The sequence below is a fragment of the Oryctolagus cuniculus genome, chromosome 2 (genome assembly GCF_964237555.1).
Source record: "Oryctolagus cuniculus chromosome 2, mOryCun1.1, whole genome shotgun sequence".
Lineage (NCBI taxonomy): Eukaryota > Metazoa > Chordata > Mammalia > Lagomorpha > Leporidae > Oryctolagus > Oryctolagus cuniculus.
In genome coordinates this window covers 13,097,845-13,115,289 of record NC_091433.1, presented here as the reverse complement: position 1 = coordinate 13,115,289, position 17,445 = coordinate 13,097,845, and the positions used below count along the sequence as shown (strand labels likewise).

The 17,445-nt window shown below is 35.5% G+C and overlaps 1 protein-coding gene and 1 pseudogene across 27 annotated transcripts in view; both read left to right on the top strand.

The window, feature by feature from the left end:
* Positions 1-17,445, top strand: part of LCORL (ligand dependent nuclear receptor corepressor like) — a 216,165-nt gene that overhangs the window by 98,056 nt on the left and 100,664 nt on the right. For 10 of the 27 annotated variants that reach the window (XR_011386197.1, XM_051841977.2, XM_070068083.1 and 7 more), the window contains 2 exons: positions 1,347-1,426; positions 2,325-2,454. Coding sequence is in view for 21 of the 27 variants with exons in the window: in XM_051841977.2 (XP_051697937.2) it covers positions 1,347-1,426; positions 2,325-2,454 (210 nt within the window). In the remaining 6 variants the exon portion in view is untranslated. Of the gene's footprint in view, positions 1-1,346; positions 1,427-2,324; positions 2,464-3,680; positions 3,728-17,445 lie in introns of those variants that run through there. The other 17 variants (XR_011386196.1, XM_070068084.1, XM_070068082.1 and 14 more) reach the window with 6 other exon arrangements.
* On the top strand, positions 6,955-7,701 carry LOC138848433 (NADH dehydrogenase [ubiquinone] flavoprotein 2, mitochondrial pseudogene; annotated as a pseudogene).

The window sequence follows — 17,445 nt, the reverse complement described above, 5'->3', positions numbered from 1 at the left end:
ATCTGAAAGGGACTCTTTAGACATTGTCTTATCCTTCTTAGTGACTTAAACTAGGTCTTTTATAGACATGTTATACCAAGTTACTATGAGTTTATTTTGGTGCAAAACATTTTTGAAATCCATGCCTGATTTTTCGTAAAGCACATTTTTTTTGTGAACTTTTTGAAGACACAACCCATTACATTTGTATAACATTGTCTGACATCAGAGAGAGATTATTATACTGTTTTATATTCCAACAAATTTATACTCCAACAGCAGTTATCTTTTGTTCTGACCTGTGTGTTTGGGTTGATGCAAATTGTGTGAGGGGGTAGGGGGTGGAAGGGTATTGAAATAATCCTAACCAGTATTCATCCATTGTCATTCCAAAAGAGATAAGCTTTATTTTATGTGTATTATTACAGAGACATGTATTCAACTCTACCTTTGAAAAGTAGGAGAGAAAATTTCTGTGGCACATCAAGTGTTATTTCAATTAGTTACAGTATAGCTTCCACAGATGATAAAGATTTTGTGTTTGAGTTTCTGCATATAGTTTTATTTGTGAAAAAAAAACTGAAGGACTTTCTGGTGCAAGGGATAAATTTGAAAATCATTGTCTATACAAAATACAGTTAGGAAAACAGTGTAATTATTACATCTGCATAAAATTTCTTCACTAGAAAATGTTTTTGTTCTCCAGAAACTCTTAATATATTACAACAGTTGGATTATAATGAATAAAGAAATCATGTTTCGTATTGAATAATATACCTTACCTGTTTACCTAATTTTTACTCCAACTCTTGCAACAAAGCCTGTGAACAATGTAATAAAAATATTATCTGACTTTAGAGCTATGTATTTCTACTTTTTATCTTAGACATCTTTCCATTTTCTCAAATCTGTGGACTTTTCTGGTGCTTTCTTCTGTTTCTGTATTTTATGTTGCCTTTTGTGCTATGCAAAATTTATTCCTTTTCTCTTTAAATTTCCCCCTTTGTTGAGTTTTCCATAGCAGTTATAAAAGCAAAATTAATGGCCAGTGATGAGTTGACTCTTTCAGAAGGTTAGATGATACTTAAAACTCTATTTTTGAGAGTTGCTAATTTATAGCCACTTCATTATTTTGCTCCTGTATCCCATAGTAGTGCAAAAGTATGCTCCTTATAGCTTTCCTTGTTTATTTCTTTTTGATGTCATCACTTTAATTTTAAAGTTAGGCCTTCTATTCGTACGTTTAGCAGTTTTTTATTTTTCATTTCTATTTTTTTTATGGTATGAGCCATTGCTGTAGAGAGTGGTAATTTTACTTGTTTAAATAAAGTTAGTATATTTAATGAATATTTTTCCCTCTTTTAAAGACTGTGAACCAGAAGAGCTGACTGACTGGTCTATGGATGAAAAATGTTCATTTTGTAATCTACAGAGAGAAGCAGTCAGTGTAAGTTTTAGTGCTAAAAAACTATTTTTAAATTAATTGCACAGTTGTAACTTTTTTTTCTTAATTTGTCTGGAAATTTGTGACTCACAGTGGAAGTTTAAATACTTCATTTTGGTAAATGAAAAGAATAAAAGTCTTATGTAGGAAATCTAACATTTAGCTTAATTAGCAGGTGAAAATCCTAGAAACCTCATCTTTTTGCTCATTTATTATTGCCTTATTGTTTCCTTACTGAAGAAATTCAATTCAGGTCTCTTTTGTGTTTAGTTATATAAATGTGAGGTTGGGAGCCTAGTTTGGCCTGAGATTTCCCACAATCTGACATTTTAGAAATTGGTAGTAGAGGTATAATGTACAGCTAGTTTTTAGTCTCTCATTTACCCCTGAAGTTTTAGGATATAATAATTATTTCTGTGTAAATAATGAAATATTTAAATACCCACTTTGTAAATAGGACATAAACTATACAGCCAGCATTTTTACATATGGGAAATCCTGATTGCTTATCTACAAGTGTGAGAAAGGCTAGGAAGAAAAGAGATTTTGAGAAACTACTGGTTTCAGGCAGATTCGTGAGTTAATACATCAGCTTTGTTAAAATTCTGATGTAATCACATTATGGCATGTCATGTAGTGAATTTACTAGCTGTGTGTGTTTCTACTCTTCTTCCTTTTTGACTGTAGTTTTGCTAAGGAACAAGGCTATCTTGGTCCTTTTTTCTGAACTAAATTTCTTTTCTCCTTACTCTTCTTTCAAATTTTATTTCCCTCAATATAATTTGATGTGAGTTTATAAATTAGAACAAATGGAGCAGTGCTTTCCATTGATTAATTCAATGAAAGAATGCCATATGTACATATAAAATGATTTTTTGTGTTTGTTTTCTTATAATTTTAGGATTGTATACCATCTCTTGATTCTTCACAGTCAACACCAACAGAGGAGCTATCATCTCAGGGCCAGTCCAACACTGATAAGATTGAATGCCAAGCAGAAAATTACCTAAATGCACTCTTTCGAAAGAAAGGTAATACTGGTATGTTTTGTCATTTAATGTTTTCAGTAAAAATTTAAAATGTTTGATTTTTCTCACACAAGAATATCTTAGTCTCAACTTCATTCCTAATTATTACTTTATCCATAATTTTTCTTCATAGATATGTTAGGATTCTTACTCTAGTGCTAGTCTTGTACTTGGCGTTCCTATGTGGCATTATGTTCTCACATCTCTTTCTGACTTTATCATTCATTTTTCCCTTCCACTTACAGGCACCTTTCAAAAATTTTTTTTGGTCTTCCTTATTTTATTATTGTTCTCAACTTCAAAAGTTGCTTGTTCAATAAGTTATACATTAAATGAGTATTGTAACCTATCCCTAATAATAGTTAAATCATTTATCAGCTAGATTATAGTATATTTGCTGGCTTGCTACTTCAGGATTTGTTAGCTTCAGTATGCTTACTTGACATTAAAAAAAAAATCAGTGTTCTTTTTTACTCCTTGTCTGTCGATATTTTTTAATCCAAATGGGTCTTTTTTCATTTTTTTCCCTTGCTTGACACACCTACAAGCAGAAGTAGCTTTTTGAGAAAGTGCTTGTTTGGGAAAAATATAGAAATACAGAACTTTCTACTTTTTTGCTCTTGACCATTCCCACATTATTAGTGTGCATTATTTTTTCACAACATGGACTTTTAGAGAAAGTTATACTGCAAGTTGGGGATTATCTTATCGCTTTTAGAGATTGAGAAACATTACAATATTCTCATCTAACTGTCATACCTATTTTACTCCCTTTGGCATTAGGTACCATCAGATACTTTCTATTATATTGATGTTTCATGTTTTCATTAGTAATGTTTAAAATACTCATCTTTGAGAAAAGAAATCTTGTTTAATCTTTTTCAAAAATTTCAATCTTAGCCAAAGTTAAAAATATTTTACATACTTTCTTAAAAACTTTACAATATATTTAGCAAACTTTATTTTGCCAATAAATTTACAGCTATAGGAAGAATTATGTTATCAGGTTATATTTCTAAAATAGCTATAGGAAATGTATACATTTACACATACACACAGTTTGATTTGCCTTGGAACTCAGTATTCAATCTCCTTTTCTTTTGAGTCATTTATAATAGTAGTAAGTATGATTATCAATAATAATAACAAACAATTTTTGATAGTATGGAGTTAACCTTTGCTCCATTGCTTTATTAAGAGTAATCAGTAAAAACTTGGTACTATTTCAGCTGATTCAAGCATCTGAGTCTCCAAGAGGTCTCCTACCAAAGGTTGGGTGAGTGTTCTTGGATATTTAGTGACCTCTCTCCATTTGGGAATTTCTTAGTTTTCTTCAAGATCCTTTGAAAGAATGAAGAGTTTTAATTTAAAGGTTCTTACTGGTGTTTTTGTTTTTTTTTCAGGTCTTATCTTTGTTAATTCCTTTATTTGTAGTTCATCAACACTTTCCAGATTTAGTTAAGCTTACAACTTTTGTACTTATTTACTAGTGGTTGTTTTTAAATTCTCTTTCAATAGGATAATTTTAGTGATTTCCAATATGATCTGACAGGATGGAGCTGGAGTTAATAACAGTATCATAAATGGTCTTAACTCCACTAACTTCTTGTTGAGTTCTGTTGGTAACTATTTATGAAATAAAAGGCAAGATATATGTTTTTAAAGACAGGAAATACTTTGTTTCTTTGGAGTAGCAAACAATTTAGTAAAGCATCTTGTTAGCGAAACTCTTTGTTTCTTGAAAATTTATCCAATATAGTTACATTCTTGAGCATTCTGGATATTGGTGGCATTCATATTAATGATATTTTAAATCTGTTGCTTAATTTGAGGAATATATGTGCATGTTGTTCATCTTGCCAAAACAAAGAATCTTCTAATATTCTTTTTGTTCTTATTGTTTTCCCCAGCTTACTGGGAATGGTGCTACTGATGAATGTAAACTATTATTATTGATCATAGTTATGTTTTAGAAAGCTTTTGTTTAATAAATATAAATTTCATAGGTACAACTTTTGGAATATATCAGTTCTTCTCCCCTATACCCACACTCACACCCCCAAACCATCCCACCTCCTACTCTCTCTCCCATCCCATTCTTCATTAATATTCATTTTTAATTATCTTTATATACAGAAGATCAACTCTATACTAAATAAAGATTTCAACAGTTTGTACCCATACAGACACACAAAGCATCAAGTACTGTTTGAATACAACTTTTACTGTTAATTATCACATTATAATTCATTAACGACAGAGGTCCTACCTGGAGAGCAAGTGCACAGTGTCTCCTGTTGTTGATTCAGCAATTAAAACTCTTACCTATAACATCAGTGATCACCCAAGGCTGTTGTTGTGAGCTTCCAAGGCTATGGAAGCCTTTTGTAACCACAAACTCCATCAATATTTAGACAGGACCATAAGCAAAGTGGAAGTTCTCCCCTCCCTTCAGAGAAAAGTACATCCTTTTTTGATGGCCCCTTCTTTCCACTGGGATCTCACTCACAGAGATCTTTCCTGTAGATCATTTTTTGCTATGGTATCTTGGCTTTCCATGCCTAAAATGCTCTCATGGGCTCTTCAGCCACATCCTAATGCTTTAAGGGCTAATTCTGAGGTCAGTGTACCATTTAGGGCATTTGTCATTCTGTGAGTCTGCTGTGTGGCCTGCTTCCCATGTTGGATCATTTTCTCCTTTTTAATTCTGTCTATTGTTATTACTAGACACTTGGCCTTATGTATGTGATCCCTTTGGCACTTAATCTTATCTGTATGATCAGTTACACACAATGTGTATTGATCATATTTATTAACTGAAGTAATGATTTATGTCATCAGTTATGATTGAGCATTAAGTCTTTTATATGTTTTCTCTCATTCAATTACAAAGCAATCTTAAGAGATAAATACTGTTATTGTAACAATAGGGACAAGCTAACAGAAGTTAAATAGCATGGCTTTTGGTTCTATATTATAAACATTTGAGCCTTCAAGAAGAAATTAACGAGGAAAATGGTGTTCTGTATGAAAAACACTCCAAGTTTTTAAAAGTATTAAATAGAAAAAACTTTATATTTCCTGCTATTTAGCAGTCTAGGATTAAAATTACTTTATTTGAATTAGATTATAGAGGGACTATAAGATATGCTCTACATTTCTCATAGTTTTCTATTTTTCCTTTATACAAACTGTGAACAGTTTTAGCAGTGAGTTTCCACACAATATTTAATAGATTGTAGGAGTATCAGTGGCATTAGACCTTTTCAGGAGTGGAACAAGCTTATTACTTAAACTAAATATAACTCAGACAGTTGCTTATAATCAGAAGCTAGTCAGAAATAGACGTTCAGGGTTGACTATGTAGAATGGGAGAAGGATGTTCTAGTACAAAGATAAATTTTTAACTAGTCTTTTGCATATGCTTTACTTTAGAAGTGGTCAAAATTGAATTCTTTCCAGAGATTAACCCTAAAATTAACTAATGTGCTAATGTAAAATAAAAATTTCATTTTCATTATTGTGGAATTCTCAGCTTCTAAGATGATACTTACCACATATTAGGTCCTCAGTAAATACTTCTTGAGTCAATAAAAACAAAGATAAATTATATCCATACATCTTTGTTTCTTTAAATATTCAATTAGGTGTTAGTACTTAATCTCTTAGAAAAGTGAATTATTTAGCATGTACATGTAGTTTATTTTTTCTTACTTTGTACTTAAATATTTTATATAATTTGAGTATCAGTGTGAGTGTGAATAAATACAGGCATGTAGATAATAAAATGCCTTGTCCAAACCTGTCTCCATGAAATTAAATTATTTGGGCTTTAGCATCTCATTCTTGGATCACCTGAAGTGTCTTGAGTTACTGGCTTAGGAATGAAGAATGAGTCTTTTATTTCTAAATTAAACTAAGCTGGACATGACTAAATTGAACAGATAATACATGCAGATTAGTTGAATGGCTATACTGCCAAATATACAATAAAATGAACTCATCCTTTATAAAAAAAAATCAATATTTTTTCCTGCTCACCCCAACAAACCTTTAGTATTCATTGAAATGGTATCTGTTATGGGTTTAAAAGAATAAGACCTTTTTGATGGAATTAATTGAAAGTTCTATATTAACGAATGCTTTTGCTTTAAATTAATTAATACGGATTGGGCATTAGCATGGGAGATTGTTACGTTTTGGACTTCCAGGTTCTCCTAGCCCAGCCTTTTTATGTGGGCATTTGGGAAATGAATCAGCAAATGTAAAATCTCTGTCCTTCCGTCTATCTTTCAAATAAAATCAAATAATCTTTTAAAGACTTATTTGTTAGGGAAAGCTGAACAGTTTGGCCTGCCACCTTTCTTCTCCACAGAGCTCTGGGCCCAGGCAGCTTTCTTCAGCCCAGTAGGGAAAACACATCAGGAATTTGCATAAGACAGTGTGCAAAATGGAGCTGGAGGAGCGCTATTTGTGCACAGAGACACTTCTGAGAATAACCCAGATACTCCATTTGATTTCACACCAGAAAACTATAAGAGGATAGTGGTAACTGTAAAAAACTATCCAGAAGGGCATAAAGCAGCAGCTGTGCTTCCAGTCCTGGATTTAGCCCAGCGACAGAATGGGTGGTTGCCTATCTCTGCTATGAACAAGGTTGCAGAAGTTTTACAAGTACCTCCAATGAGAGTATATGAAGTAGCAACTTTTTATACGATGTATAATTGAAAGCCAGTTGGAAAATATCACATTCAGGTCTGCACTACTACGCCTTGCATGCTTTGAAACTCTGGCAGCATACTGGAGGCCATTCAGAAAAGCTTGGAATAAAGGTTGGGGAAACTACACCTGACAGACTTCTCACTCTTATAGAGGTGGAATGTCTAGGGGCCTATGTAAATGCACCAATGGTTCAAATTAATGACAGCTACTAGGAGGATCTGACACCTAAGGATATTGAGGAAAACTATTGATGAGCTGAAAGCTGGCAGAATTCTAAAAGCTGGGCCAAGGAGTGGACGCTCCTCTTGTGAGCCAGCTGGAGATCTTACCTGTTTGACTGAACCACCCAAAGGACCTGGCTTTGGTGTGCAAGCAGGCCTTTAATTTATATTCAACTGTAATATATCACTGGACAGCCAGCACTGTGGCTCACTGGGTAAATCCTCTGCCTGCGGCGCTGGCATCCCATATGGGTGCCGGGTTCTAGTCCCGATTGCTCCTCTTCTGGTCCAGCTCTCTGCTGTGGCCCAGGAGGGCAGTGGAGGATGGCCCAAGTGTTTGGGCTGCTGCACCTGCATGGGAGACCAGGAAGAGCCACCTGGCTCCTGGCTCCTGGCTTCGGGTCAGCACAGTGCCGGCCGTAGCGGCCATTTGAGGAGTGAACCAACGGAAGGAAGACCTTTCTCTCTGTCTCTCTCTCACTGTCTATAACTCTACCTGTCAAATAATATATATATAACTGTACAAATAAATATGAACCTGCTCTGTAAAAAAAGATTTATTTATTTATTGAAAGAAAGATCGTCCATCCACTAGTTCACTCCCCAAATGGCCATAATGGCCAGAGCTGAACCAATCCTAAACCAGGAGCCAGGAGCTTGTTATGAGTCTCCCACATGGGTACAGGGGCCCAAGGACTTGGGCCATTTTCCATTGCTTTCAGGCACATTAGCAGGGAACTGGATCAGAAATGGAGCAGCCAGGACTGAAACTAGCACTCATATGGATGCCAGAGCTACAGGTGGTGACTTTACCTGATACACTACAGCACTGGTCCCTAAATAAAATTTTTTTAAGTAACTGCTTTAAAAAATTGATAGCCATGTTTTTATATATAGTTTTCCTTGTCTTTTCTGAACAAAAAGTCAAACTAATATTTATGTTTTATCCTATTGCGTGACTTAAATACTAAATCAGTTCACTAACTAACTAGGTTAGACTGGTGATCCAGTATTTGATATCTTTTTTTTTTTAAGGTTTATTAATTTATGTGAAAGTTAGTGTTGAGAGGGGGATATCTGCCATCTGCTGGTTTACTCCTCAATTGGCTGCAACAGCCAGTGCTTGCCTAGACCCCAGGAGCCAGGAATTCCATCAAGGTCTCCAGTATGGGATGCATGGGCCTGAGCATTTGAACCATCTGCTTTCCCAGGTGCATTAGCAGAGAGCTAGATCAGAAATGGAACAGCTGGTACTTGAACCTGTAATCATATGAAATGCCAGCATAGCAGGCCACAGTTTAACCTGCTACATCGCAAAGCCAGCCCCAAGTATTTATTCCTTGGAAACAGGCATTGTTAACTTATTTTTTTGGATTGCTTTTATGGAAATGCAGACTTCATTGAAGGACTATGTAAATTCGACATGATTCATTCCAGCCTTAACATTTTTTATACAAGTGTTCCTTTATGATATTTTAGTCATGCTTTGAATTTCTCTTCTGTGGATTGCCCTTTTGGAACTCTTAGGGAGCTGTATGTTAATGCCATAAAATAATTCATATACCATTATGAGCCACAATCAGAGATGTTAATGAAAAGATTTTTCTTCTTGTTTTACCCTGTGTCTATGATATTATTCATATACTAAGAATGCACTTAGGCTTGCTGATTCCCTTCTTCTTGACCCATAAGTGTTGAAGAGTCATAGGAGTTAGTCCTCAGTTATATACCTTCACTGACTTAATGGCCTCATTGAGTCCTATGGCTTTACTTGTTATGTGCGTGCTGATGATCCCTAAATATGAAATCTAATCTGGACCATTCCTCTACCTTTGCCCTCTTTCTAAGTGCCTACTTGACATTCTTTGCTTCAATGTCTGACATCTCAGAATGCCCTGTCTAAGCAGAAAACTTGATTTTAATCTCTTTCCTCTCCCATCTTAATCAAGAGGTGTTTGATCAGGCCCAAAAATTGTAAGCCTTTTTTGATGTCTCAGTCTCTTTCACATCCTATATCCAACCTGCCAACAAGTCTCTACTTTATTCTAAATCTGACCGTGTCTCATCATTTCCATTGCTATCTCCCTAATCTAAGGTATGTCATTTCTGGATGATACTACTAAAGAGCCTCAATACTTTTTTTTTCTGTTTCTACTTTCCCCCAGCTCATTTTTCTGCACAGAAAACAAAGCCTAAACTGGATAATTATTCCTCTGCCCAAGAACTTGCAGTGTCTTTGCATGACACTTAGAATAAAATCTACCACGGGTACAGTGGTGTGGTTCTCCCTGCTCTTTCACTATATCTTTATTGTTCATTCTCTGGAAGACTTACTGACTTTTTTCTTTTCCTCAAATATTTTTGCCTTATTTTCGTCTCAGGACCTTCATCCTTGCTATTGCTTCTATCTGAAATACTAAACTCTGTTTTCACCAGTGATCATTGTGTTCAGTCCTTCATATCATCAATTATTACCCCATCCTGACCATGTACTTTTGTAACCACTCTGTATTTCATAAGTTTTCTCATCTCTTTTGCATTATTCTCTTTAAAGTCTCCCTGACCCTTCTTTTAACATGTTTATCTGTCACGTCTAGAATATAACATCCAGCTGGGGCAAGGATTTTTGTCTGTTTTGCTGTGTTCCTACAACCTAGATTAGTACCTGGCATAGCTGATAAACAATAAGCTAGAGTGCAGTTAAACCTAGTTAAAGAATGTTTTAAAAATCGAAAGCAATGCTTTATTTATTTATTTATTTATTTGACAGAGTTAGAGAGAGAGAGACAGAGAGAAAGGTCTTCCTTCCGTTGGTTCACCCCCCAAATGGCCGCCACGGCCGGCACACCGCACCAATCCGAAGCCAGGAGCCAGATGCTTCCTCCTGGTCTCCCACACGGCTGCAGGTGCTTGGGCCATGCTCCACTGCACTCCCAGGCCACAGCAGAGAGCTGGCCTGGAAGAGGAGCAACCGGGACTAGAACCCTGCGCCCATATATGGGATGCTGGCGCCGCAAGCGGAGGATTAACCAAGTGAGCCATGGCGCCGGCCCCAAAAGCAATGCTTTAAGTCATGATTACCTGTTAATATTTTTAAAATGTGACTCACAACCGTAGTATGCTAAATCTTTCCAGAAACATCTGTTGTGTGTTCTTGCAGGTGACAAGTTAAGTACTAATATTCTAAGTAATTCAGGGTATTAGCCCCAAACACTGAAAATGAAAGTGATTCTAAATTCCTTTCAACAGTGTGGAGGTTACTTAAGAAATTAACAATAGAATTAACATATTATCCAGCAGTTTCACCACTTGAGTATATATCCAAAGGAAAGGAAATCAGTTTGTTGAAAAAATATCTCCACGGCCATGTTTATTGCAGTATTTTTCACAATAGCCAAGAAATGGACACAACTTGAGTGACCTAGTTACAATTGAATGGATAAAGAAAACATGATACATATCCACAATTACTATTTAGTGATTAAAAAAATGAAGTAACTGTCATTTGCAACAATATGGGGTGTAATTGGAAGTCATTATGTATAGTGAAACAAGCCAGGCACAGAAGACAAGTACTACATGATTTCAAATGTTGAGTCTAAAAGGGTTGATCTCACAGAAGTTGAGGCTAGAATGGTGATTACCAGATTCTAGGAAAAATAGTGGTAAGAAGGGGAAGGAAAGGTTAAGTAACAGGTACTAAGTAATAAATAGAATTAGCAAGTTCTGTATAGATTGACTATAGATAATGATAAGGTACTATGTATTTTCAAAAGACAGTGGTAAAAGAAAAGATTTTTAATATTTTCACCACAAAGGATTGATAAACATATGAGGAGATATGTGTTTACCCTAATTTGAACATTTCACAATATGTACATGTATCAAAACATCACATGGTACCCCATAAATATGTATAATTTCTGTATATCAATTAAAAAATTCCTTTCAGCAGTCTTTAGTCATTGTATTATTCTTTCAATTGTTTCATTCAGTTCTAATACCCTTTGGGGGAAGTAATTGTTTTTATTTTCAGTTTTACTTATCTATTTTCATTTTATTTGAAAGACAGATCTTTGTCCTCTGGTTCACTCCCTCAAATGCCCACAAAAACTAAAGCTGGGCCAGGCTGAACCAGGAGCCTGGAACACAATCCAGATCTCCTACATGGATAGCAATTGCACAACTACTTGAGTCATCATCTGCCTCTCCACGTGTGCATTAGCAAGAAGGTGGAATCTGAAGCAGTGTTGACTTGAACCTAGACACTCTGATTTGGGATGTGAGCATCCTAAGTGACATCTTAACCCTGGCACTGAATGCCCACTCACCCCTCCTTTTTAAAACTTTTATTTAGTAGAAGTGTTTTAAATTTGGGGAAAGAAATAGATCTTTTCATTTATCTTTAGTTATTTACAAGTTAATCTAAATATGTTCTTTGCATATTCTAGTTCATTTGAGAAAGTATAATCTGATAGATGGTAATTTAATGATTGATTATTAAAGATGGAATTTTCTTTGAGGCACTATTTTTTAAATTACCATCTGACTTTGGGTAATATTTCTTCCCCATGCTTTCTACTCTGGTGCGCAATGAAATTAGCATGTATCCATCTATACTAATGTAATAATTAATATATGCTGCTCAAAATACTATATATTCAGGGTCTAGATGAGAAGCCTCATTTTTATGTAGAATTAACAGAAGAACCTGTATGTGCTATGTGGCCATTTAGTATTGACTTACAATTTTAAATAGACATCTTTCAGTGTTTTCCTAGTTTTTGTAACTTGTGCAGCTGTGTTCTTTTCCAAACTCTTAATAACTTAGTTCTTTATTATCCCAGGTATGACTTTCCCCTAAGCAAGACTGGTGCATTGGGCTTTCTAAAACATATTTCTGGCCTGATGACTGGCTCATTAATTCAGCAAAGATCAACTGAACTCCTGTTGCCTGCCAGGTCTATCCCAGTGAACAAAAGACAAAAAACAAAAATCTGTGTCCTCGTGAACTTTTTGTGTTCTAGTGAGCAAAGACAATAAGTAAATTATATTTGTGGTTGAATTTATGTAAACAGATACACACAACTCACACATATGCTAGATATATAGAGGTAAATGCTGTGGAGACAAGGAAGAGAGAAGTAGCATAGAAAATGCCAGAATGGTGATCACAGTTTTATAATTGTAGTCATATGACATTTGAGCAATGCTGTAACAAAGTTGAGGTAATAAACTATAGAGATCTTAGGGGAGAAATACATTTCTAGAATTAAGGTAGTACCAGCTTTTGAAAATTTACAGATCAGAAATGTGGCAAGTGACTGTCATAATCCATTCTTCAGTTTCACTGGATATTTGTTTTCCTTTAAAGACCAATCTACAATTATAGTAGTTAAAGTATGAAGCGTATTTAGAGATTATTTGTCTCTGTTCCCTTATTCCAAAGAAATAGCAGTTAAAAAATTGGATGAGCAACATAAATTATAATGTAAACAAATAATGAAATAATCCTCAGTAATTGATCACTAATAGCTCTTGGAAAAACAAGGCAGTTTTTAAGATGTGTAATTAATAGGTTATAGAGTTGCTTGGGTGAAATTTAGTGGTAAGAAAAGAGATAGGGATCTTAGTTCCTGCTGCTCTTTGATGGTAAGTTAAGCTATAATGAACTGATGAAGTGAACTAGATAATACTAATGCCCTAGATTATCTGTGTTTAAATCCTTGGAACTAGCTCCAAACCATAAGCTGAAGCCATACACAAGGAATAGAATGACAGGGGGCGTGGTGGGGTAGAGCCCTCAGAATGGATATGCTATTGACTTCCCCATCCTCTTGCAGTTTTTCAACTTTCCTCACCTAAAACAGTGCTCATAGTTTGACTTTTTATCTTGAGGAGTCTTCTCATATCATGATCAAAATCATCTGAAACTGTCTGCATGAGCTATGATTTCTTTTAAAGATTTGCTATCAAGTATCTTATTTATCTTTAAAGGAAAGTCTTTAATCTTTGCCTAATGATGAGCACCAAGTTGAAAGATTTTTTCAACCATAAGTTTTTCACTATGGGATATTAATGGTTCTTTTAACACTTTCAGTGTTCACTTAATTAAATTCAACTTCCTATAGCAAGATATAAGATTTTTTTACTATATAGTCTGCATTTCCTTCAATTCCTAAAAGTTAGCAAAGAAAAAAAAATCATAGGTTTTTCATACTCTTTCCATTGTTGTGATACTTTTTTCCAAGCCTAGTTGATTTACAGTTTCATCATATTAAAAATCTCATAAATCCTACCTATGTCAAAGAAATGTCTGATGCCTTAGTATATCTCAGCAGACACTCACCATGTATGTTTGAAATGTTATCTGCTTTGCCTATAAGCACCATTAATGACATTTAATGGGTAGGTAAAAGACTGTTTAAATGTTTTTTAAACATTTATTTATTTATTTATTTGACAGGCAGAGTTAGAGAAAGAGGCACAGTTACCTGTGGTTAATTGAAGTCTGAAAATATGCAGATGGTAATTGTGAACCTTCTGCAATTTTATATGTGAAGAGAGATTTGGAGTTGGGGGCAACTAGAATGATCATCTCTGATTAAGATAGTTTATTACCGCTTGTAAGAAAAATGAAGAGAGATGTTTGAGTTGGTGTGACTCCTGAAACTTGGCATGAGTAGAGTTAGAAATACAGGCACAAACATTGCATCAAAACTTTTCTCCCTATCTTCTTATTAAAAGGCCTCTCTAATTGAACTCTAATAATGTGAACTCTGGAACTTGATAAAGTCAGATAAATTTACAAATAAATTAGTTATTGAAAATTCAGTGCATTCAATTTAGATTCTACAATATCTCCTACAGTCTCAGTTTGCTCTTCAAGCTATGCCAACTCAAGAACTAAGTATATTTGAGTAAGCAGTGATACTTACAGTAAAATGTGTCGCTTAATGAGAGAAGTGTGCCTTGTTAGGTGACTTCATCTTTGTGCAAATGTCATTGGGTGTACTTATACAATCCAAGATGCAATTTAATCTTATCAGACTACTGCCAAAATATTGCTGTGTAGTGCACAGCTGTCCTAGTATATTTGTTAGACTATGTGGTCTGGTAGAAAAAAAAACTCTAATCGCTTTAAAAAAAAAAAAAAAGAAATCTTGGCTATTGTAACATTATACTTAGTGAAATAAACCAGTCCCCCCAAAAACAGATGGCATATGTTTTCCCTGATCCAAGATAACTAATAGAGTACATGAATGTAATGTGTTGGAGTGAAATGGACATTTTGAGTTTCATGACTGTTTATAGCCCCTATCTCTTCTATAGGGGAAATGTGGGTTTTTTTTTCTTGTCATACTATTTGTTGAAATCTTATTTAGTGTAGGGTTAACTGTATGATCATTAAGTAAACTGAAAATGAATCTTTGTAAAAATTAAGAGTGGGAATCTGAGAGGGATGAGGAGGAGGGGTTAGAGTGTGGGCAGGATGGAAGGTGAAGGGGAAGTGTCACTATGTTCCTAAAACTGTACAAATGAAATACATAAAACTTATATAACTTAAATAAAATTTTTTAAAAATTCTGATCTGGAAAATTGGAAACTGGCATTCTAAGCTTTGTCATTGTTTCTGACTTGATTTGACTGGATTTTTGAGTCCTTCTCTGTAAAATCATGAGATTAGATTTGATCTTAAATAAAATCTGATCCAAGGCCGGCGCCGCGGCTCACTAGGCTAATCCTCCACCTTGCGGCGCCGGCACACCGGGTTCTAGTCCCGGTTGGGGCGCCGGATTCTGTCCCGGTTGCCCCTCTTCCAGGCCAGCTCTCTGCTGTGGCCAGGGAGTGCAGTGGAGGATGGCCCAGGTGCTTGGGCCCTGCACCCCATGGGAGACCAGGAAAAGCACCTGGCTCCTGGCTCCTGCCATCGGATCAGCGCGGTGTGCCAGCCACAGTGCGCTGGCCGCGGCGGCCATTGGAGGGTGAACCAACGGCAAAGGAAGACCTTTCTCTCTGTCTCTCTCTCTCACTGTCCACTCTGCCTGTCAAAAAAAAAAAAAAAAAAATCTGATCCAGAAATTTAGTTTTTCTGATAGGTAGATAAAAGCCCAGTAGCTATTGTTAACATTTCAACAAACCTTAAACAGTCATGTTTACCTGCAGTAAGCTTGCAAGGAAAACAGAAAGGTTCTTTGTATTTAGATCCAATTAATACTGTTGTTCATAAAATTTACCATGCTAAGCTCCTCACCTCTTACTGGCATGTCCTTGAATTAAATTTACATAGTATAAAAGATAATTATGTTCTAAGCTTTTTTGATTAATTATTTGGAATTTCAAGCAATAATTTCTTGTGAAAATAAACATTAACTATGAATTATTTTCCAATGTAAAAGTGACTATAAGGGTAATGGTTTTTATGCTTTTTTTTATTATTTTAGTAGTTCCATGACTGATTTCTTTTTTTTTTTTTTTTTTTTGGACAGGCAGAGTTAGTGAGAGAGAGTTGTAGACAGGGAGAGAGAGACAGAGAGAAAAGTCTTCCTTCCGTTCGTTCACTCCCCTAATGGCCGCCACAGCCAGTGCTGCGCCAATCCAAAGCCAAGAGCCGGGTACTTCCTCCCAGTCTCCCATGCAGGTGCAGGGACCCAAGCACTTGGGCCATCCTCCACTGCCCTCCTGGGCCACAGCAGAGAGCTGGACTGGAAGAGGAGCAACCGGGACTAGTACCCGGCGCCCCAACCGGGACTAGAACCTGGGGTGCCGGTGCCGCAGGCGGAGGATTAGCCAAGTGAGCCATGGCGCCAGCATGATAATTTGTTTCTGATCGTTGAATTCTAAATCCAGAAATTATGAGAAGAATACAGGTCACTCTTTTCTCCAGATAAGACTACTTTGATTCCTTCCTTTCTTTACCTGTTTCCACCAAAGTGACAGTATGTGGTAATGGAACTTGATTAATGGGTAAATGGCGTCTGTATAAGTTCACTTTTAAGTAATCTAAATTAAGAAGATAGAGGAAGAGATTGTTATATAAATCAGGTCTACTTCATTTGTTCTCTGTAAAACTACATGCTCAATATGTCATTTGGAATTCTCATGGGTGGGTAATTAGTTGCTTGGTGGGTAGTTAATATTCTTTCACCCTGGTTTTTTAAAAAAAAATACCATATTCTTTCAAAGCCTGGATGGAAGATAAATTTAAAACTACTTTGATGCCATGTTTAGTGAATGCCTTTAGTCTATAGAGAAAGATAGTTTAAAAGATACTTGTTCCCTAGTAGTAGTCAAGAAATGCTAACTGAATGTGCTGTGTAGTTGTCAAAATGTGAGTCGGAATTTGGATTTTAAATAGCTTAATATAGCACCTTTCAAATTTCCTCATAATGTAACATTACTGTTACTCCATAATTCTGCAGATCTGCATTCCTGCATTTCCGTGATTTACCTACTTAGAGAATGATAGAACTTGCAGATAAATTTAGTTGTCAGTAACATACCTTTCCTAAATAAATAGGATCTTGAAAACATGTCTAGATATTAAAACCAAGCATTGTGAATAACACGGTGCATCTTGTGAGTCCTTATTCAATCTGAAGAATCTCTGCTGCCGTTTACTGAATTAATTAATTTATGAGTTTAAATTAAGAGATAGAAAAAGACACAGGGAGAAAGCTCCTGTCTGCTGGTTCTACTCCACAGATGACTGCAATGGCCCTGAAGCTGGGAGCTAGAACACAATCCAAGTCTCTGCTGATGCTTCTCCCACCTCTTCAATTTCCATCTTTCATTAGTGTATTTGTTACAATTGATGAACCAATATTAAAACATTATTATTAACTGAAGTCCATACTTTATATTAGAATCACTTTCTGTGTGTTTTGCTAAATGTACAGTTTTCTACCATTACAGTATCACAAACAATAGTATCACTGCCCTGAAAAATCCTGTACTCCATTTGTTTATCCCTACAACTACAACACCCCCAATCACAGGCAAACACTGATCTGTTTATCATCTCCATTGTTTTGCCTCTTGGAGAATATCA